Source organism: Mobula birostris, chromosome 16 (assembly GCF_030028105.1).
Source record: "Mobula birostris isolate sMobBir1 chromosome 16, sMobBir1.hap1, whole genome shotgun sequence".
Classification (NCBI taxonomy): Eukaryota; Metazoa; Chordata; class Chondrichthyes; order Myliobatiformes; family Myliobatidae; genus Mobula; species Mobula birostris.
In genome coordinates, this window is record NC_092385.1 from 26,439,501 (window position 1) to 26,455,378 (window position 15,878).

General features: G+C 40.3%; 1 protein-coding gene across 6 annotated transcripts in view; it reads right to left on the minus strand.

Annotated features, from left to right (window-relative positions):
- The window catches only part of cfap20dc (CFAP20 domain containing), a 492,691-nt gene that overhangs the window by 114,358 nt on the left and 362,455 nt on the right, over window positions 1-15,878 (minus strand). For all 6 annotated transcript variants that reach the window (XM_072280490.1, XM_072280488.1, XM_072280492.1 and 3 more), the window contains one exon: window positions 6,461-6,679. In XM_072280490.1, coding sequence (XP_072136591.1) covers window positions 6,461-6,679 — 219 coding nt within the window. The remainder of the gene's footprint in view (window positions 1-6,460; window positions 6,680-15,878) is intronic.

A 15,878-nucleotide genomic window follows, 5' to 3' on the forward strand; every position in this document is an offset into this window, starting at 1 on the left:
GGAAAAGGTGGGGTTATTCTCCTTGGAGCAAGGATGTTGAGAGCAGACTTCACAGAGATGTTCAAGATCAGAGTAGTTTAAAGAGAATAAACAGATATTCCACTTAAAAGTCACTTCAAGCACCAGAGAACATACAAGTTAAAGAACAAAAGATAAAAGCAGGAAATGAACAAAAAAAACCTTTTTGTTTTACACAAGGGAAGCGGTTCTAATCTGAAACTCAATGGTTGCATAGGGATTGGAAACAGAATCAGTTCTCTTAAAGGAGATTGGATACAAACTTGTGGGAAAATAATTTTCAGGGTTATTTGAAAGAGAAGAGGGAAAGGAATACCAGGATTGCTCTGCAAAGAGCTGGCACAGGCTGAAAGATTTCTTTCTATGTCATAACAACAATATTTTCACATTAAACCTTGGGTCACTTTCTTCTGTGTTCTACCAGTTCTCATCACCTATACTGAAAAACTCTGATGGTTAAAATATCATCTTTTCCCCATGCAAAGTAGCAAAATGTCTGCAGTAACAGCATCTTTCTGCTGAATAGATTTGAAGTTGAGTACTTTGGAAAGCATCAGAATTTATAAGTTTCAAAATGATTCATTTGACAATTATTATTTTTCCATACTGTAACCTGCACTGATATTTAAAATTTCAAAATTGTAAAGTAAAAATAAAAGTAGATATTTAAAATGACAAATATTTTAATTCATCTTTGTTAAATCTCTGTTATTTATTTATCTAGTTATATAGCATGGAGTACACCCCTCCAGCCCTTTGAGGAGCACCACCCCAGCAACCCCCAACAAACCCAATTAACCCCAACCTAATCATGGGACAACCAGTTAATCATCCAGTATGCCTTTGGACTGTGGGAGAAAACCAGAGGAGCTGGAGAAAACCCATGCATTCCATGGGGAGGACTTACAGAGACTCCTTGTAGAGGATGCCAGGATTGAATTCTGAACTCTGACGCCCTGAGCTATAATAGCATCACGCTAACTGCTAATAGCATGGCACCCCCTGTGTTTATATTGACTTCTGCTTGTCTATATCTGTTTCCAGGTTCTGACAAATACTAATATGATTGGCAGAAAATTGTGGCATTGATAAGGCTAATGATGAATATAGCATAAATATTTTGATTTGCAATCATACAGGAACTTCTAGACTATTAGCATTCCTTTGTAGCCATACACCATTCATTAGATAAAATAGTTTATGTATTATTTTTCCAATTTCTACAGACTTCAGCGATGCAATTTCTATGGTTTTGTTTTTATTATAACTTGAAAATAAAAGGAACATTACGAATTTTCTTTCATTATATTACATCTTGTACTAAATAGAAATTGAAAATGTGACTTTTCATTCTTAATAATACAGCACGGAAGGAGATCACTTACTCCCATTGTGCTTGCAGAAGCTCTTAGAGAGAGCTATAATTAGTCCAATTCCACGTTCCACATTATTCTGCATTATATCTTAAGCAGAAATCCAATCTGAAAGGCATTATTCTTACTGCTTCCACCATCCTCTCACATAAAGGATGCCATTCACAAAGTGCTAAGCTGCTTTTCAAAATCCTGAATTTTTTCATCAAATATTCTAAATGTGTATCCTCTGGTTTCTGACATTTCCACCAGCTCCTATTTTATCAGAATCCCTCATTATTCTAAACACCTCAATTAAATATGCCATTAAATTTCTTAGCTGTAAGGAAAATGATTCCAGCTCTTCAAACAACTGACTCACTAGGATGATATATTTTCTGGGATCATTCAAATTAATATCCTGTACAATTTTTTTTGAGCTGCTTGACCTCAACCTTCGTTCAAGAGTATGGCAACCGGAAATGAATGTAACCGCAAACCCATATACTAATTTATAAAGATTCAATGTAACTACCTTGATTTTGGATTCCATGCTTCCATTTTTAAAGCCTTGAATTTGATGTTCTCCATTAGAAGCTTTGTACAACTAATTTGGGTGATATTCTACTTATCTTTTAACATCGAAGAACCTTGTCTTAATTGCACCCAGGAAAGAGCAATCTCAGTTTGATGGGGCAGTGAATCTCACAGATTCACTATCCTTTCAGTAAAACATATATCTTCATATTTCAGTCACCAATCATTTATTTTGAAATTGTGACGTGAATTTCAAGCCTCCACAGTCAAGGACCTGCAATGAAGCAGTGCTGCTTTTCCACAGACATTGATAAAGATTTCCAATAAAGATCCAGCAATCTTTGCTCTAATCCTTTGTAAATAATTATTGAAGTATTAGTGTGTTTAATCAGTTATCATCTTTGAATATTTATAAATGTCAAAGATTCCCATTGAATCTTTGACAGCCAGCTAAGTTTGAAACTGGGGCTTTATTGACTCTCTGATCTCTGCTGGGGTGGAGCACACACAATATGCTGAAATAGCTAAAAGAGTTTGTGAGCCAGTAGGGTTGGTCGGTACCATCTGAGGGGAATAATGCTCATAGTGATTTTTGGCAAGGTATACATCTCCAGAGTTAGAAAATACTTGATAGCATTGCAGCAGTGGTAGCAAACCTCATTTGGAGAGATTTCTGGAGTTTTATTAATGTCATGATATTTTCCATATTGTTGTATCAAATCAAAACAATCTTAAGCTTTTGTCATAGCATATAGAATTACAGTACAATAGTTCAAATGTGGGGTTCCACACAGCCATAACCTAGGCCCCATTTGGTTGTAAAATGAATATATTTAATCAAAGACTGCTTTCCATACTTTGTTTTCCATACTTTCACAACCTATTAATAATCATAATAATTTCCCAAGTCGTCCACGTCTTCCACATCTTCACCTGAACTTTCCACACTCTCTGAGGTGGATGCCTGGTTCTCACAGTCCGCCAGTCTACACATGTCAGTACACCAGAGGCCATTTGTAACACACATACATCTTGGGAGTGAACGTTATTTTGGACAGTTACAGGCCAGTAGATCCAGGACGGCATCGGGTGCTGGCTGGCCTTTCATCCAGTGCACCACCAACTGTTCAATTTCCTCTTCTCTCTCCATCTTCCGTCCTCTGCCAACAGGGCTTGGCACTTGTGGGTCCTTCTCCAAACATCTTCTCCATATACCAGCCTGGTAGTTGGCTTGCTGTGCATGTTTTGTTAAGCAATCCTTGCATGGTGGGAGTTGATGACTTTTGATTTCACCTTTTTTGGCACAGAAAAGGTGATACCTGAGCTCATTGGCCTTGGTGGTCGATGCTTTTGGGGCATACAGGAGACATGTAAATGCCTCCAGTTTGTCCATCAGTTCTGGGGAGAGGTCCCATTGCTGACCCAACTCTAAGAATGTATCCTGATTTTTCCTGTTGCTGGTCAGAAGTTTTAGGGCACTTGTCTTCCCTTTGCCTGCAAAAGCGCTTACAGTGTCACATCCTGTATATGTGTGCAACCCGATGAGAGCCCTACAAACCTTTATGCCAACAGTGGCAGCAACCTTCCTGATGTCTACAAGCCTTGTACGGGCTCTAGTGCCACACTCCTAGAACAATAGGGCCTCAATCTTGTCACAAAATGCTAAAGATATGATAAAGACACCTGTGTCTTCTGAGCAGATCACCACAGATTGGTATCCCTCTCTTGTGACATGGACAGCATGGAGAAGTAGGCAGCCATCTGCTTCTTCTTGTTGACACTGAAGAGTTGACACCTCCTCACTGTCTTGAGATGTGATTCTGTAACATTTGTCATTCACAGTTGCATACAGAATCTTCTCCTGTAGCTTTGCTCTGTACTCCACCTTCCTCCATTCATGAACTATGAAGCTAATGGGACTTTTTTTTTACCGACTTTGGTCGGGAAGTTCCTCCACTGCCTCACGATCTGTGTGCCTGTGATACCTTGCAACTCATGACCAGTTTCTTCACCACGTAGAGATCTTTCACTATTCTTGATAGAATTCTCCTTGTATGTGTCGAACACAACATCTATTCTGCTACTCTGACTGCCTTCCCTCAGAGCCATACCCAGAATTGTTGTGGCAACATCTCTGAAAGTAACTTGATCACCTTTTACTCTTTGGACCAAGTTCATTCCATCAACAACTGTAGCAGAGTTTTCTGGGAGTTGCTCTTCTACTGCTACATTTTTCTGCAAGGTTTTTGCTAAAGTAGCTTTATTTGTCTTTCTCAGCAATCCTCCTGGTGTGGACAGGGCCCAGGGCAATGGTCCAAGGGGATGAGAAAGGATATCCTCCATATGTAGACTGTGCCCTTGTGCCATCACTATGATGCGTCTAAACAAAGACCTGTCTGTTTTCAAGATGATCGCCATCCCATTTGATTTCACCTCTCTCTTCTTACACATATCACTGAATGTTTTCAGCTTGTTGGTTTTCACTGGGTCATGGAATTTCTTTGCTGGTGGGTCTTTCTCTAGTCTCTCATCCTTCAAGGTTGCATAGCATTGCTCACCAATCTCATATGCATTCATCAGGTCGTAGGCAATGTCCTTGGGGGCCGCCTTTGCCATAGAGATGCTAATGAGGTCTCGCTTCTCTGCAAATGGGTTGACCCATTCATGTATGAGGCTAACCACTGCTGAAACTGCTTCCTCATCTTTCTGGATTCTTGGCAGCTGCAGCTCCGCATGACAAAGCGGTGATTTGTTGCCTTGCACCATCTCCCTTAACTGTCTCAGGAATGCATTGCAGTGCTAAGCTGTAATATAGGAACGCTTGATAGCTCCAGCACTCAGGCTGAACCGTGATGTGCCTTCAGGAGTCAGTGCATCTTTGTTCACTGTGGCTTCAATAGCCTGGTCCACAGGGATCTGCCCAAAGGGGCTGTTACTTGACAGCTGCACTGAGAGTTGGCCAGTCTTGAAGGCCTCATACACAGAAAGATTCTTCTCTGGGAAGTTCATCATCTGAGCAAAGTAAGGGGACAGGTACCTAGCATAATTCATCTTATCATAGGCAAAGCACCATGGGATCATGGTTCTTATAGCATGGAGGTGCAACTCCCAGTCCCCCTCACGAGAGGCGTGCAGAAGCCCAAGTACTACATTCCCTACCACGTCAATGTATGATATCCAGAATGCGGATAGCTCTCCATTGTTGTGACGGAGGTGTTCCAGAAAGTCTGTCCACAGGGTTATCAGCTGAGCTAAGAGTGGACTTTGCAGCAGATTGTTCAACTTCTGTAGGTTCAAGTCACTGGCCATGTCATTCACATGGTCTAAGAATGATTTGATCATCCCACACAGAACACAGAAAGCTACCACTGCTGCAATGCTATCACATATTTTCTAGCACTAGGGGTGTAAACCTTGCCAAAAATCACTATAAGAATTATTCCCCCCAGATGGTACCGGTGGCCCAAATTTGGGGTCCTGGCTCACAGACTATCAGTGGGAGAGGCAGTATCTATAGAGAGAAATGGACAGTTGAAGTTTTGGGTCAAGTTCCTTCAATTGAGCTGGACAGAAAATAGATAAAATGCACACAATGCCACTGTCCACCATGATAAAAGGAAAGTTGCGGTTAAGGACTGTGGCTTTCCAAGTAATGCAGTGATTCACTTGCATAATTTCTAGTGTACTGCATTTGAAGTTCCCAAGATGGTCTCCACAATGAAGAAACCAACTGTAGATTGGTTATCACTTTGCAGAGTTTCTGTGTTGGGTTTATGGAATTAACCCCAAACTCCCACTTTATTTCTCCATCCTATCCCTATTCTTGACTTTTATGCCTGTGGCCCCTCCAATGTTACACAAGACCTAACCCAAGTTTGAAGAATAGCACATAATCTTTCATTCAGTCACAATGCAGCTGTCTGAAGTCATCAAATTCTCTAACCTTACAGAAATATATCCTTCTTTCTCTCTGTATCAGAATTGGCCATTTCTACCATTCATCCATCCATGATTTTTGGTTCAGGTTTTCTCTTTCTATATTAAAGTCTGGGCTGCAGGGTATGTCCCAATGCCCTGTCTTAGAAACACCACACACAGCAGAGCATAACGTGCCTTCAACTGCCACCATAACTCATTTAGTTTCAAATACATTCTCCTTGTTCCACTCATCCCTACCCCACCTTCTCTGCTACTTAAATCTTAACTTGTTTTTTAACTCTTCCCTAATTCTGACAAAGATTCTCAGACTTGAAATTTTAACTCTATTTGTCTGCCTGACCTGCTGAATGTTTGCAACATTTCTTGACATTTCCTCTGCTACTTCTATTGAGATGTTAATTTGTTCATTTTTAATGGATTAATATCTTGTTGGAATCACAAAGAAAATCATATAATAAATCCCAGCAAGTTCGAGCTTCCACTAATATTATTTTGATACTTCAGTATATAACCCTTACCTTCCTTTTAGTTGCTTTGTGCTTGAACATGATGCACACAACTGCAAAATTCACATGCACATTTGAACAAGTTATAAGTTGTGCTATCAGACTCACTGGTCCTGTGTATTGGGTGCTCCAAATACTTGTATCATCACTGCTTGTACTAATGCTATCATCACCATAGGCACAATCACCGAGCTGAACTGCATTCAAGTGGGGTGTCTTCCCATCATCTTCCATTTCTTCAAGTTGCTGTCTCCGTAAACTAGCCAGCATCCTTGCTTCATCAGATTCACTCATTTCCTTGGGCTGATATTGCAGCCAGTCATATCCCTAATAAATAAAAAAGCCATGATGATAATGACTACAGCATTACTTTTCCTCAAAAGAATGCAAAAAAGATAGTCCACTAAATGACACTCATCATCTATTCAATAATCTAAATAACATTGCTGATATCTTTCATAACATTTCTGATATCTTTTATGTGAGTTGCTCAGTGTTGTTGATGTGACAATTCTTTTTATGATGTATTTTCCTAATCATTTCCAGATAAAATTTTTTGTATTAATCACATATTAAAAACTAGTATCTAGATTACAAGGCAGCATATAAAATATTACATTTGCATTTTCTCATCACTACAGTCAGCAATGATAAGCAATGCCACTGAAAAGCAGTATAAACAAATGACATACCAATTTTTCACCACCTACATAGCTCTGATAGCTATCTCTCAGGCAACAGACCCAGACGGCTGTAAGCTTTCTTAGAAATGGTCAGTATCAGCAGAAATTACAGGAGGAAACTTTTGTTGGAAACTAGATCACACAATCTTCACAAAAATAAGATGATTGTGGTAAAAGTATTTTTATATGTGAAGTATATAAATTTCTCTCCCTCTGGTGATCAGAAACATTCTTTAGAAGTTTCCTTGCCACAAACATATATTAATTCAATCATGTGCTTAGGTTTGTCTGATTTTGCAGATGCAGTTGTAAAACATCTTTCATATTGAACCTCTTTGTGTTGGATGTAGGAAATTTTTGTCTTATCATAGGCAGCAGAATCTCAAAAGTATTTTGAATTCAATCTGCCTCCTCTCTAAACATAATATTCCTGCATTGAATGACTGATAGATGATTCTCAGGATCTGGGCATTACTGCTAAGGCCAGCATTTATTGCCCATCATTGTGTCCTTCTGTGAGTAGTGTCAAGCTATCTTCTTGAACTGGTGAAGATATTCCTTCAATGCAAAAGTGCTTTTGAGTGGGGAGTTCTAACACTTACTGTAGATACATTAATAATGAAGGATAGGCAGCATATCTCTGAATCAGTATGGCATATGATTTGAAGGGGTATTGAATGATGTATAATAAATGCTCTCCTTACCAACAATGCCCAGGAACATGATACCGTTGCATATGAAATGCAAAATTAGTTCAGAGGCAATTAGTAATTAGGAAGGCTAATGGGATATTGTTCTTTATTGCAAAAGGAATGAAGGAAAATAGCAGGGTGTCCTTGTAACTTCTGTACAGGGTATTGGCGAAACTGGACAAAGACAGGATATATATTTTGGTCCCTTTACTTACTCATAGTCATAGAAAAATACAGCACAAAAACAGGCCCTTCAGTCCATCTAGTCTGTGCAGAATCATTAAAACTGCCTATTCCCATCGAACTGCTCCTGAACCATAACCCTCCATACCCCTAACATCCATATATCTATCCAAATTTCTCTTCAACTTTGAAATTGAGCTTGCATGCGCCACAGTTCCACTCTCACAACCCTCTGAGTGAAGAAGTTTCCCCTCATGTTTCTCTTAAACTTTTCACCTTTATAGAAGAACATAAGAAACAGGAGCAGGAGTAGGCCATCTGGCCCATTGAGCCTGCCCCGCCATTCAATAAGATCATGGCTGATCTGTCCGTAAGCTCAGCTCCATCTACCTGCCTTTTTCCCATAACCGTTAATTCCCTTACTATATAAAAACCTATCTAACTGTTTCTTAAATATATTTAGTGAAGAAACCTCAACTGCTTCCCTGGGTAGAGAATTCCACAGATGCACCACCTCTGGGAAAAACAGTTTCTCCTCATCTCCATCCTAAATCTTCTCCCCTGAATCTTGAGGCAATGTTCCCTAGTTCTAGTCTCACCTACCAATGGAAACAACTTTACTACTTCTATCTTATGTAATCCTTTCGAAATTTTGTATGTTTCTATAAGATCCCCTCTCATTCTTCTGAACTCCAGAGAGTATAGTCCCAGTGGACTCAATCTCTCCTCATAGGTTAACCTCTTCATCCCTGGAATCAACCTGGTGAACCTACTCTACACTTCCTCCAAAGCCAGTATTATCCTTCCTCAAGTATGGAGACCAGAACTGCACACAGTACTCCAGGTGCAGCCTCACCAGTACTCTGTATAGTTGCAGCATGACTTCCCTGCTCTTGAATTCAATCCCTCTAGCAATGAAGGCCAACATTCTATTTGCTTTCTTAATAACCTGTTGTACCTGCAAGCCAACTTTTTGCGATTCATGAACAAGCACTCCCAAGTCCCTCTACACAACAGCATGCTGTAATCTTTCACCATTTAAATAATAATCTTCTCTTCTATTATTCCTTCCAAAGTGGATGATCTCGCATTTACCAATGTTATATTCCATCTGCTGGGCCTTGGCCCACTCACTTAACCTATCTATATCCCTCTGCACTCTCCACATCCTCTGTACAATTTGCTTTTCCACTCAGCTTAGTGTCATCAACAAACGTAGCTCTGTAACACTCAGTCCCCTCTTCCAAATCATCAGTGTAAATGGTAAACAGCTGGTGGCGCAGCTACATCAGCGCCGGACTCCGGAGCAAAGGTTCCCGAGTTCGAATCCAGTCGGGCCGCTCTCGGACACGCTTTCCATCCATGCCAGGTTGAGTGTCGAGCTCACAACTTGGCCTTGTAAAAAAAAACTGCGCTGTGAGAAGGACGTGGGGGACCACTCACAGAATCTTTCCTCCAAGACAACCACTCAAAAAAAAGAGTGGTCGCCGAGGCTCTGGCAGAGTATGGCACACAAAAAAAAAACAGCTGTGGGCCCAGCACCAACCCCTGTGGCACCCCACTCACCACCGACTGCCAACCGGAGAAACACCCATTTATACCAACTCTCTGCCTTCTATTGGTTAACCAATCCACTATTCATACCAATACACTTCCTCCGACTCCATGCATCCATATCTTATTTATAAGTCTCTTGTGTGGCACCTTATTGAATGCCTGCTGGAAATCTAAGTATACGACATCCACCTGTTCCCCTCCATCCACTGCACTCATTATGTCCTCAAAGAACTCCAAAAAGGTTGCCAAACAGGACCTGCCCTTTCTGAATCCATGCTGCATCTGTCTAATGGAACCACTCCTTTCTAAATGTTTCACTATTTCTTCCTTAATGACAGCTTCAAGCGTTTTCCCAACTACAGATGTTAAGCTAACTGGCCTATAGTTGCCCGTCTTTTGCCTACATCCTTTTTTAAAAAGTGGCGTGACATTTGCTGTCTTCCAATCCGCCGGGACCTGCCCAGAGTCTAGAGAGTTTTGATAAATGATTACCAACGCGTTTACTATAACCTCCGCCAATTCCTTCAGCACCCTGGGATGCATCCCATCAGGACTAGGGGACTTACCTACCTTCAGGTCCTCTAGTTTGCTCATCACTATCTCTTTAGTGACAGTGATTTTATTGAGGTCCTCACCTCCCATTTCATCCATAACATCATTCTTTGGCATATTAGACGTGTCCTTCACCGTGAAGACCAACACAAAATAGTTGTTCAATGCCTCAGCCATTTCCTTATCACCCAATATCAATTTCTCCTCGTCTTCCAAGGGACTTACGTTGACTTTAGCTACCCTCTTCTGCTTAATATACTTATAAAAACTTTTGCTATCTGTTTTTATATTTTATGCTAATTTACTTTCATACTCTATCTTCCCTTTCCTTACTTCTTGTTTAGTTGTTCTCTGTTGCTTTTTAAAGTTTTCCCAATCCTCCAGTCTCCTACTACTCCTCGCGACTTTGTACACATGGGGTTTTAATTTGATACTATCTTTTAATTCCTTAGTTATCCAAGGCTGGCTCTCCCCACACTTACTGTCCTTACTTTTGACTGGAATATACTTTTGTTGACCTTTGATCCTTAAAGCATGACCTCTAGTTGTAGTCCCACCCAACCTCAGTGGAAAAAGCTGACATGGATTTACCCTATCTATACCCATCATAATTTTCTATACCTCAATGAAATCTCCCCTTAATCTTCTATGTTCCAAGGAATAAAGTCCTAATCTATTCAATCTTTCCTTATAACTCAGGCCCTCCAGTCCCAGTAACATCCTTCTAAGTTTTCTGTGTACTCTTTCAACCTTATTTACATCCCTCCTGTAGGAAGGTGACCAAAACTGCACACAATATTCCAAATTAGGCCTCACCAATGTCTTATACAAGTTAACATAACACCCCATCTCCTGTACTCAACACATTGATTTATGAATGCCAATGTACTAAAAGCTTTCTTTACGGCCCTCTCTACCTGTGCCACCACTTCCAATGAATTATGAAATTGTATTCTCAGATCCCTTTGTCCTACTAAACTCCTCAGTGCCCCACTGTTTACCGTGTAAGACTTACCCTGGTTGGTCCTATCGAAGTGCAACACCCCACACTTATCTGCATTAAATTCCATCTGCCATTTTTCAGCCCACTTTTCCATTTGGCCTAGATCCCAATGCAAGCTCTGATAGTCTTCTTCGCTGGCCGCTAGACCATCAGTTTTGCTCAGCAGCAAATTTGCTGATCCAGTCAACCACATTATCATCCAGATCATTGATATAAGAGGACAAACAGCAACAGACCCTGCAGCACTCCACTAGCCACAGGCAGAGAGTCACCATTTGCTACCATTCTCTGGCTTCCCCCACAAAGCCAATGTCTAATCCAATTTACTACCTCATCTTGAATGCTGAGCGGCTGAACCTTCTTGACCAGCTCCCATATAGGACCTTGTCAAGTGCCTTGATAAAGTCCATGTAGACAACATCCACTGACTTGCCTTCATCAAAATTCCTGGTAACTTCCTCAAAAACACAATAAGCTTGGTTAGACACAACCTACCACACATAAAACACTGCCAATGATCCCTAATTAGTCCATGTCTGTCCAAATACTCATTAATCCGGTCCATTAGAATACTTCCAATAACTTTTCCATTACTTATGTCATGCTCACTGGCTTATGATTTTCTGGTTTATTTTTACAGCCTTGCTTAAAAAGTGGAATAACATTAGCTATCCTCCAATCCCCTGGTACCTCACTTGTCATGAAGGATGATATAAATATCTCTGCTAGTAAGCCAGCAATTTCTGCACTTGCCTCCACAGGATCTGGTGATTTATCCATCCTAATTTGACTCAAGGTAGAAAACACTTCCTCCTTTGTAATCTGTACAGGGTCTAGGAACACGCTGCTGCTTTGCTTCACTTCAGTAAACTCTGCATCCATTTTCTGAGTAAAAATAAATGCAAAAAAATTCATTTATGATCTCCCCCATCTCTTGGTTCTATGCATAGTTAACCATTCTGATCTTCCAGAGGACCAATTTTGTCCCTTGCAATCCTCTTGCCCTAACATATCTATAGAATTCCATAGGATTTTTCTTTACCTTGTCTGCTAAGGCAACCTCATGCCTTCTTTTAGCCTTCCTAATTTCTTCCTTAAGTGTTCTCTGGCATTTCTTATACTCCATAGGTACCTCATTTGTTCCTACATGCCTATACCTGTTAGGCACCTCCGTTATTTTCTTAACCAGGGCTTCAATATCTCTGGAAAACCAAGGAACTCTAAACCTGTTAACTTTACCTTTCATTCTGATGGGCACATACAAGCTTTGTACTCTCAAAATTTCGCTCTTGAAGGCCTCTCATTTACCAAGTTCACCTCTGCCAGAAAACAGCCTGTCCCAATCCACACCTGCCAGCTCTTTTCCGATACCATCAAAATTAGCCTTTCTCCAATTTAGAATCTCATCCCGTGGACCAGACCCATATTTACCTTGAAACTAATGGCATTAACACTACAACACAGATGTAGTGTTCACCTACACAAGCTTGTGTCACCTACTCTGTCTCAATCCCTAACAGCAGATCAAGTATCACACAGTCTCTCATTGGGATCTCTATGCACTGATTAAGGAAACTTTCTTGAACACATTTGACAATCTCTATTCCATGGGAGTTGCAGTGAATATCTGGAAAGTTAAAATCACCTACTATAGCAACCTTATGTCTCTTGCAAGTCTGTGATATCTCTACAAATTTGTCCCTCTAAATTTTGCGGACTGTTGGGTGGCCTCTATCATAGCCTCATTAGCACGGTCATACCTTTCTTATTCCACAATTCCACTCATAATGCCTTACTAGATGGGTCCTCCAGTCAGTCTTGACCGAGCAATGCTGTAAAATTTTCCGTGACTAGTAACACCACCACCCCTCCTTTAATCCTTCACACTCTGTCACATCCAAATCAGTGGAACCCTGGAATATTGAACTGCTAGTCCTGTCCCTCCTGCAACCAAGTCTCACTAATGGCTGTAATATAATGCTAGGTGTTAATCCACGCCCTGAAGCTCAAAGATCCAAAAATCTGATGCCTTCCCCCCCTACACCAATTCCTTAGCCATATGATAAACTGTATGATCTTCCTATTTCCGGCCTCATTAGCACGTGGCACAGGTAGCAACCTTAAGGAAATAAGTACTGGCAAATTAGAGAATGCTCCCTTCATAGAATCCTAGATTTAACATGTTATATTTTCAGTAAAAGTTGAGCAGTTGGGCATGCTTGAGTTTCGATTTTGTGAGGATATTTCTCTGCCATCTCAACACTCCCCACCCTCACCCCTACACACCACGGGGAATTCTGAAATGAATGACACTGCTTCAGAATAATAAGTCACACTGCAGAAATTTCTCTTTTCAGATAGTTGTAAATGTTTAGATTTCTCTACCCAAGATAGCTGTGGAGAGTGAATCAATAAATGCTTCTTTGATGCATCTAAATGCAGACTTGTGTGAATGATTATTTTTCTCCGTAGCAGTTGGTTTCTGATTCTTATCCATGGTTCATTGAAAGAGGTCTCTGGGATTGCTAGCTCTGAGGTTGGTGTCAGCACGTTGCCTGAAAAGCCTTGGAGGAAGGTAAATCAGTGCCTTCATGTGGAAGGAAATCAATGTCTTAAACCTGCACACACCAGATAACTTCTCTGGGGACTGAGCAAGTTGGAACATACAAAAATTTGAATTAGGAACAGAAAGTGGATACAGGCTTGCAAGCCTGCTCTACCATTTAGTAAGACCAAATCTGACTGTAACTTCAATTCTGCAATACTGTACTGTCTACTCAAGGGGCCTTTGACCCATTTATGAAGGAAGAATCTATCCACTTGTGACATAAAAATATTCAAAGGTCCTAATTTTGCAATGATTTGGTCATGGTTCTTAAACCTTTTGAGAGAAAAAAAATTACCTAATTTCTTCATAAATTAGTGGTCCTTATTTTTAAACAGTAATCACATTTGTGGATTCTCCCATTGGAAACATTCTCTGTATATCGACCCTATAGTAAGATATATCTATTGGAAATTTGTTTTAATTTCAAGATTTAATTTCTTTAACGTTAGAAACTTTTTGGGACTACCATAAATCACTATGGACACATCTATATTGGTAAGAAGCAGAAAAGCACTTACTAAGTAACTGTTCTTACTACTCAACCAAGATGATAGTCACAGTCCATCCCTTGGAGCCTTAGAGATTTGACCTCCAGATGTCATTTGTGCAGGTCTCTTTGTCCCGGCTGATAGCAGTTTGTACTTCTCCTGAATTCCACTTCCATTCATTCTCTCTACCCCCATATTTTTCCCCTTAAATTCTAACCATCAATTTTTTAATCTTTCGTATTCCATATCCCTGAATGTACGGTATATTTTAGGGTTTATTCATTTCTAGCTCTATTTTATTTTACAGCTTGAATTTTTTTCCTTCTTGTCTTGTTTATTTTCTTGCAGACTAAACACTCTTTGAACTGAACCCCAGAATTCCATCACGAATGTTGCTTTCTTCAGTTACAAGGCCATTTGGATAATTCAACTCCTCTGTTGTTCTCTCCACCTCCTCAACATTTTTCTGGCATACTTGTTTCAAATTTCTTAGTTGGCATATTCCTGGTAGACTTTATCTCCTTTGCTGTCCTAGCCCATCTATTTGCTTCAAATATAACATAACATACTGTACAGTGATTAGACTGTCTAAATTAAACTGTAGTCCAGTACTGTATCATATTCAATAAGATTTAAACACATAGACCATTCTTTGCTTAAACAATCGTTTGATAACTGAGCGTCATGCTTAGCTCTTTGGCCCTTGCACCTCTCACTGCCTTAGCAACGTTACGATAGCAGTGAATATATTAAATAAGACATATTAGAAAGACTCATACATTTAAACTATTTCATTGCTTGTTTACTCAACAAGTACTACATGTTTCCGGTCAAGATGGCACCAGCGAACGACGATTCCTCGGTTGACATCTTCCAGATAGAAAATCTATTTTTTTTCACTTTTTCTATGCCTTCTGTTTGTTCTTTTCGTCTTGCTTGTGTTATGGAAGCTGTAGGAGCCTGTGACGTACAGTTTGGAACTTGATCGAAGGATATGTCCGGAGAGCTGCCTCATGGAGATTACAGACGGTGGGCCAAAAAGGTCCGAAAACATAAGCTAACTTGTGGAAACGACCAGAGATGATGCGTGGTGTCATGAATGACTCCATCTCGAAGCGGTGAGGAAGATTGAAGCCTCGGGTGAATGTGAAGACAGTCGGCAATGGCTCCCAACAGAGATGGTCAGCAGCCCGATCGGTGCGTTTGGCCCCGGATCAGTGGTGTTAGGATGGTGGTCACTATGGAAGAAATGAGTTCGTGTGACTGCTCTCCTCGTATGTAGATGACAAAATATTTCCCATACTTTGAGATTTATGTGATTATTGGACTATACTTTATATTGGTTTCTTTCAGTTTTTTGGTGTTTTCTTTCTTGTGGATGATTGGTGGGAGTGTGATCTGTTAATTTTTGTGTTATGAGAGGGTTGGGGATTTGGTGCTGTGGTTGCTGGTCTTTTCTGCGAGAGGGAGCTGGGGATTATCATTATAGCTGTTTTTGCTGCGGAGGAGGGGGAGTTTTGGGGTCTGCGAGGTTTGTTTATTTTCTTTTTCAGGCTGATGGTGGGGAGAATTGATGTCTTTTCTCTCATCAATACCCATGGTCTTTCTGTATTTAATGGCTATTTGGAGTAGACAAATATCAGAATTGGATTGCACATGCATGCTTTAACAAGAAAATGAACCTTTGAACCTTTATAATGGCAAGATCTCTCAGGATCTTATATGATTAAATCAAGTTCCCTTTTATTCTTCTAGCAAAG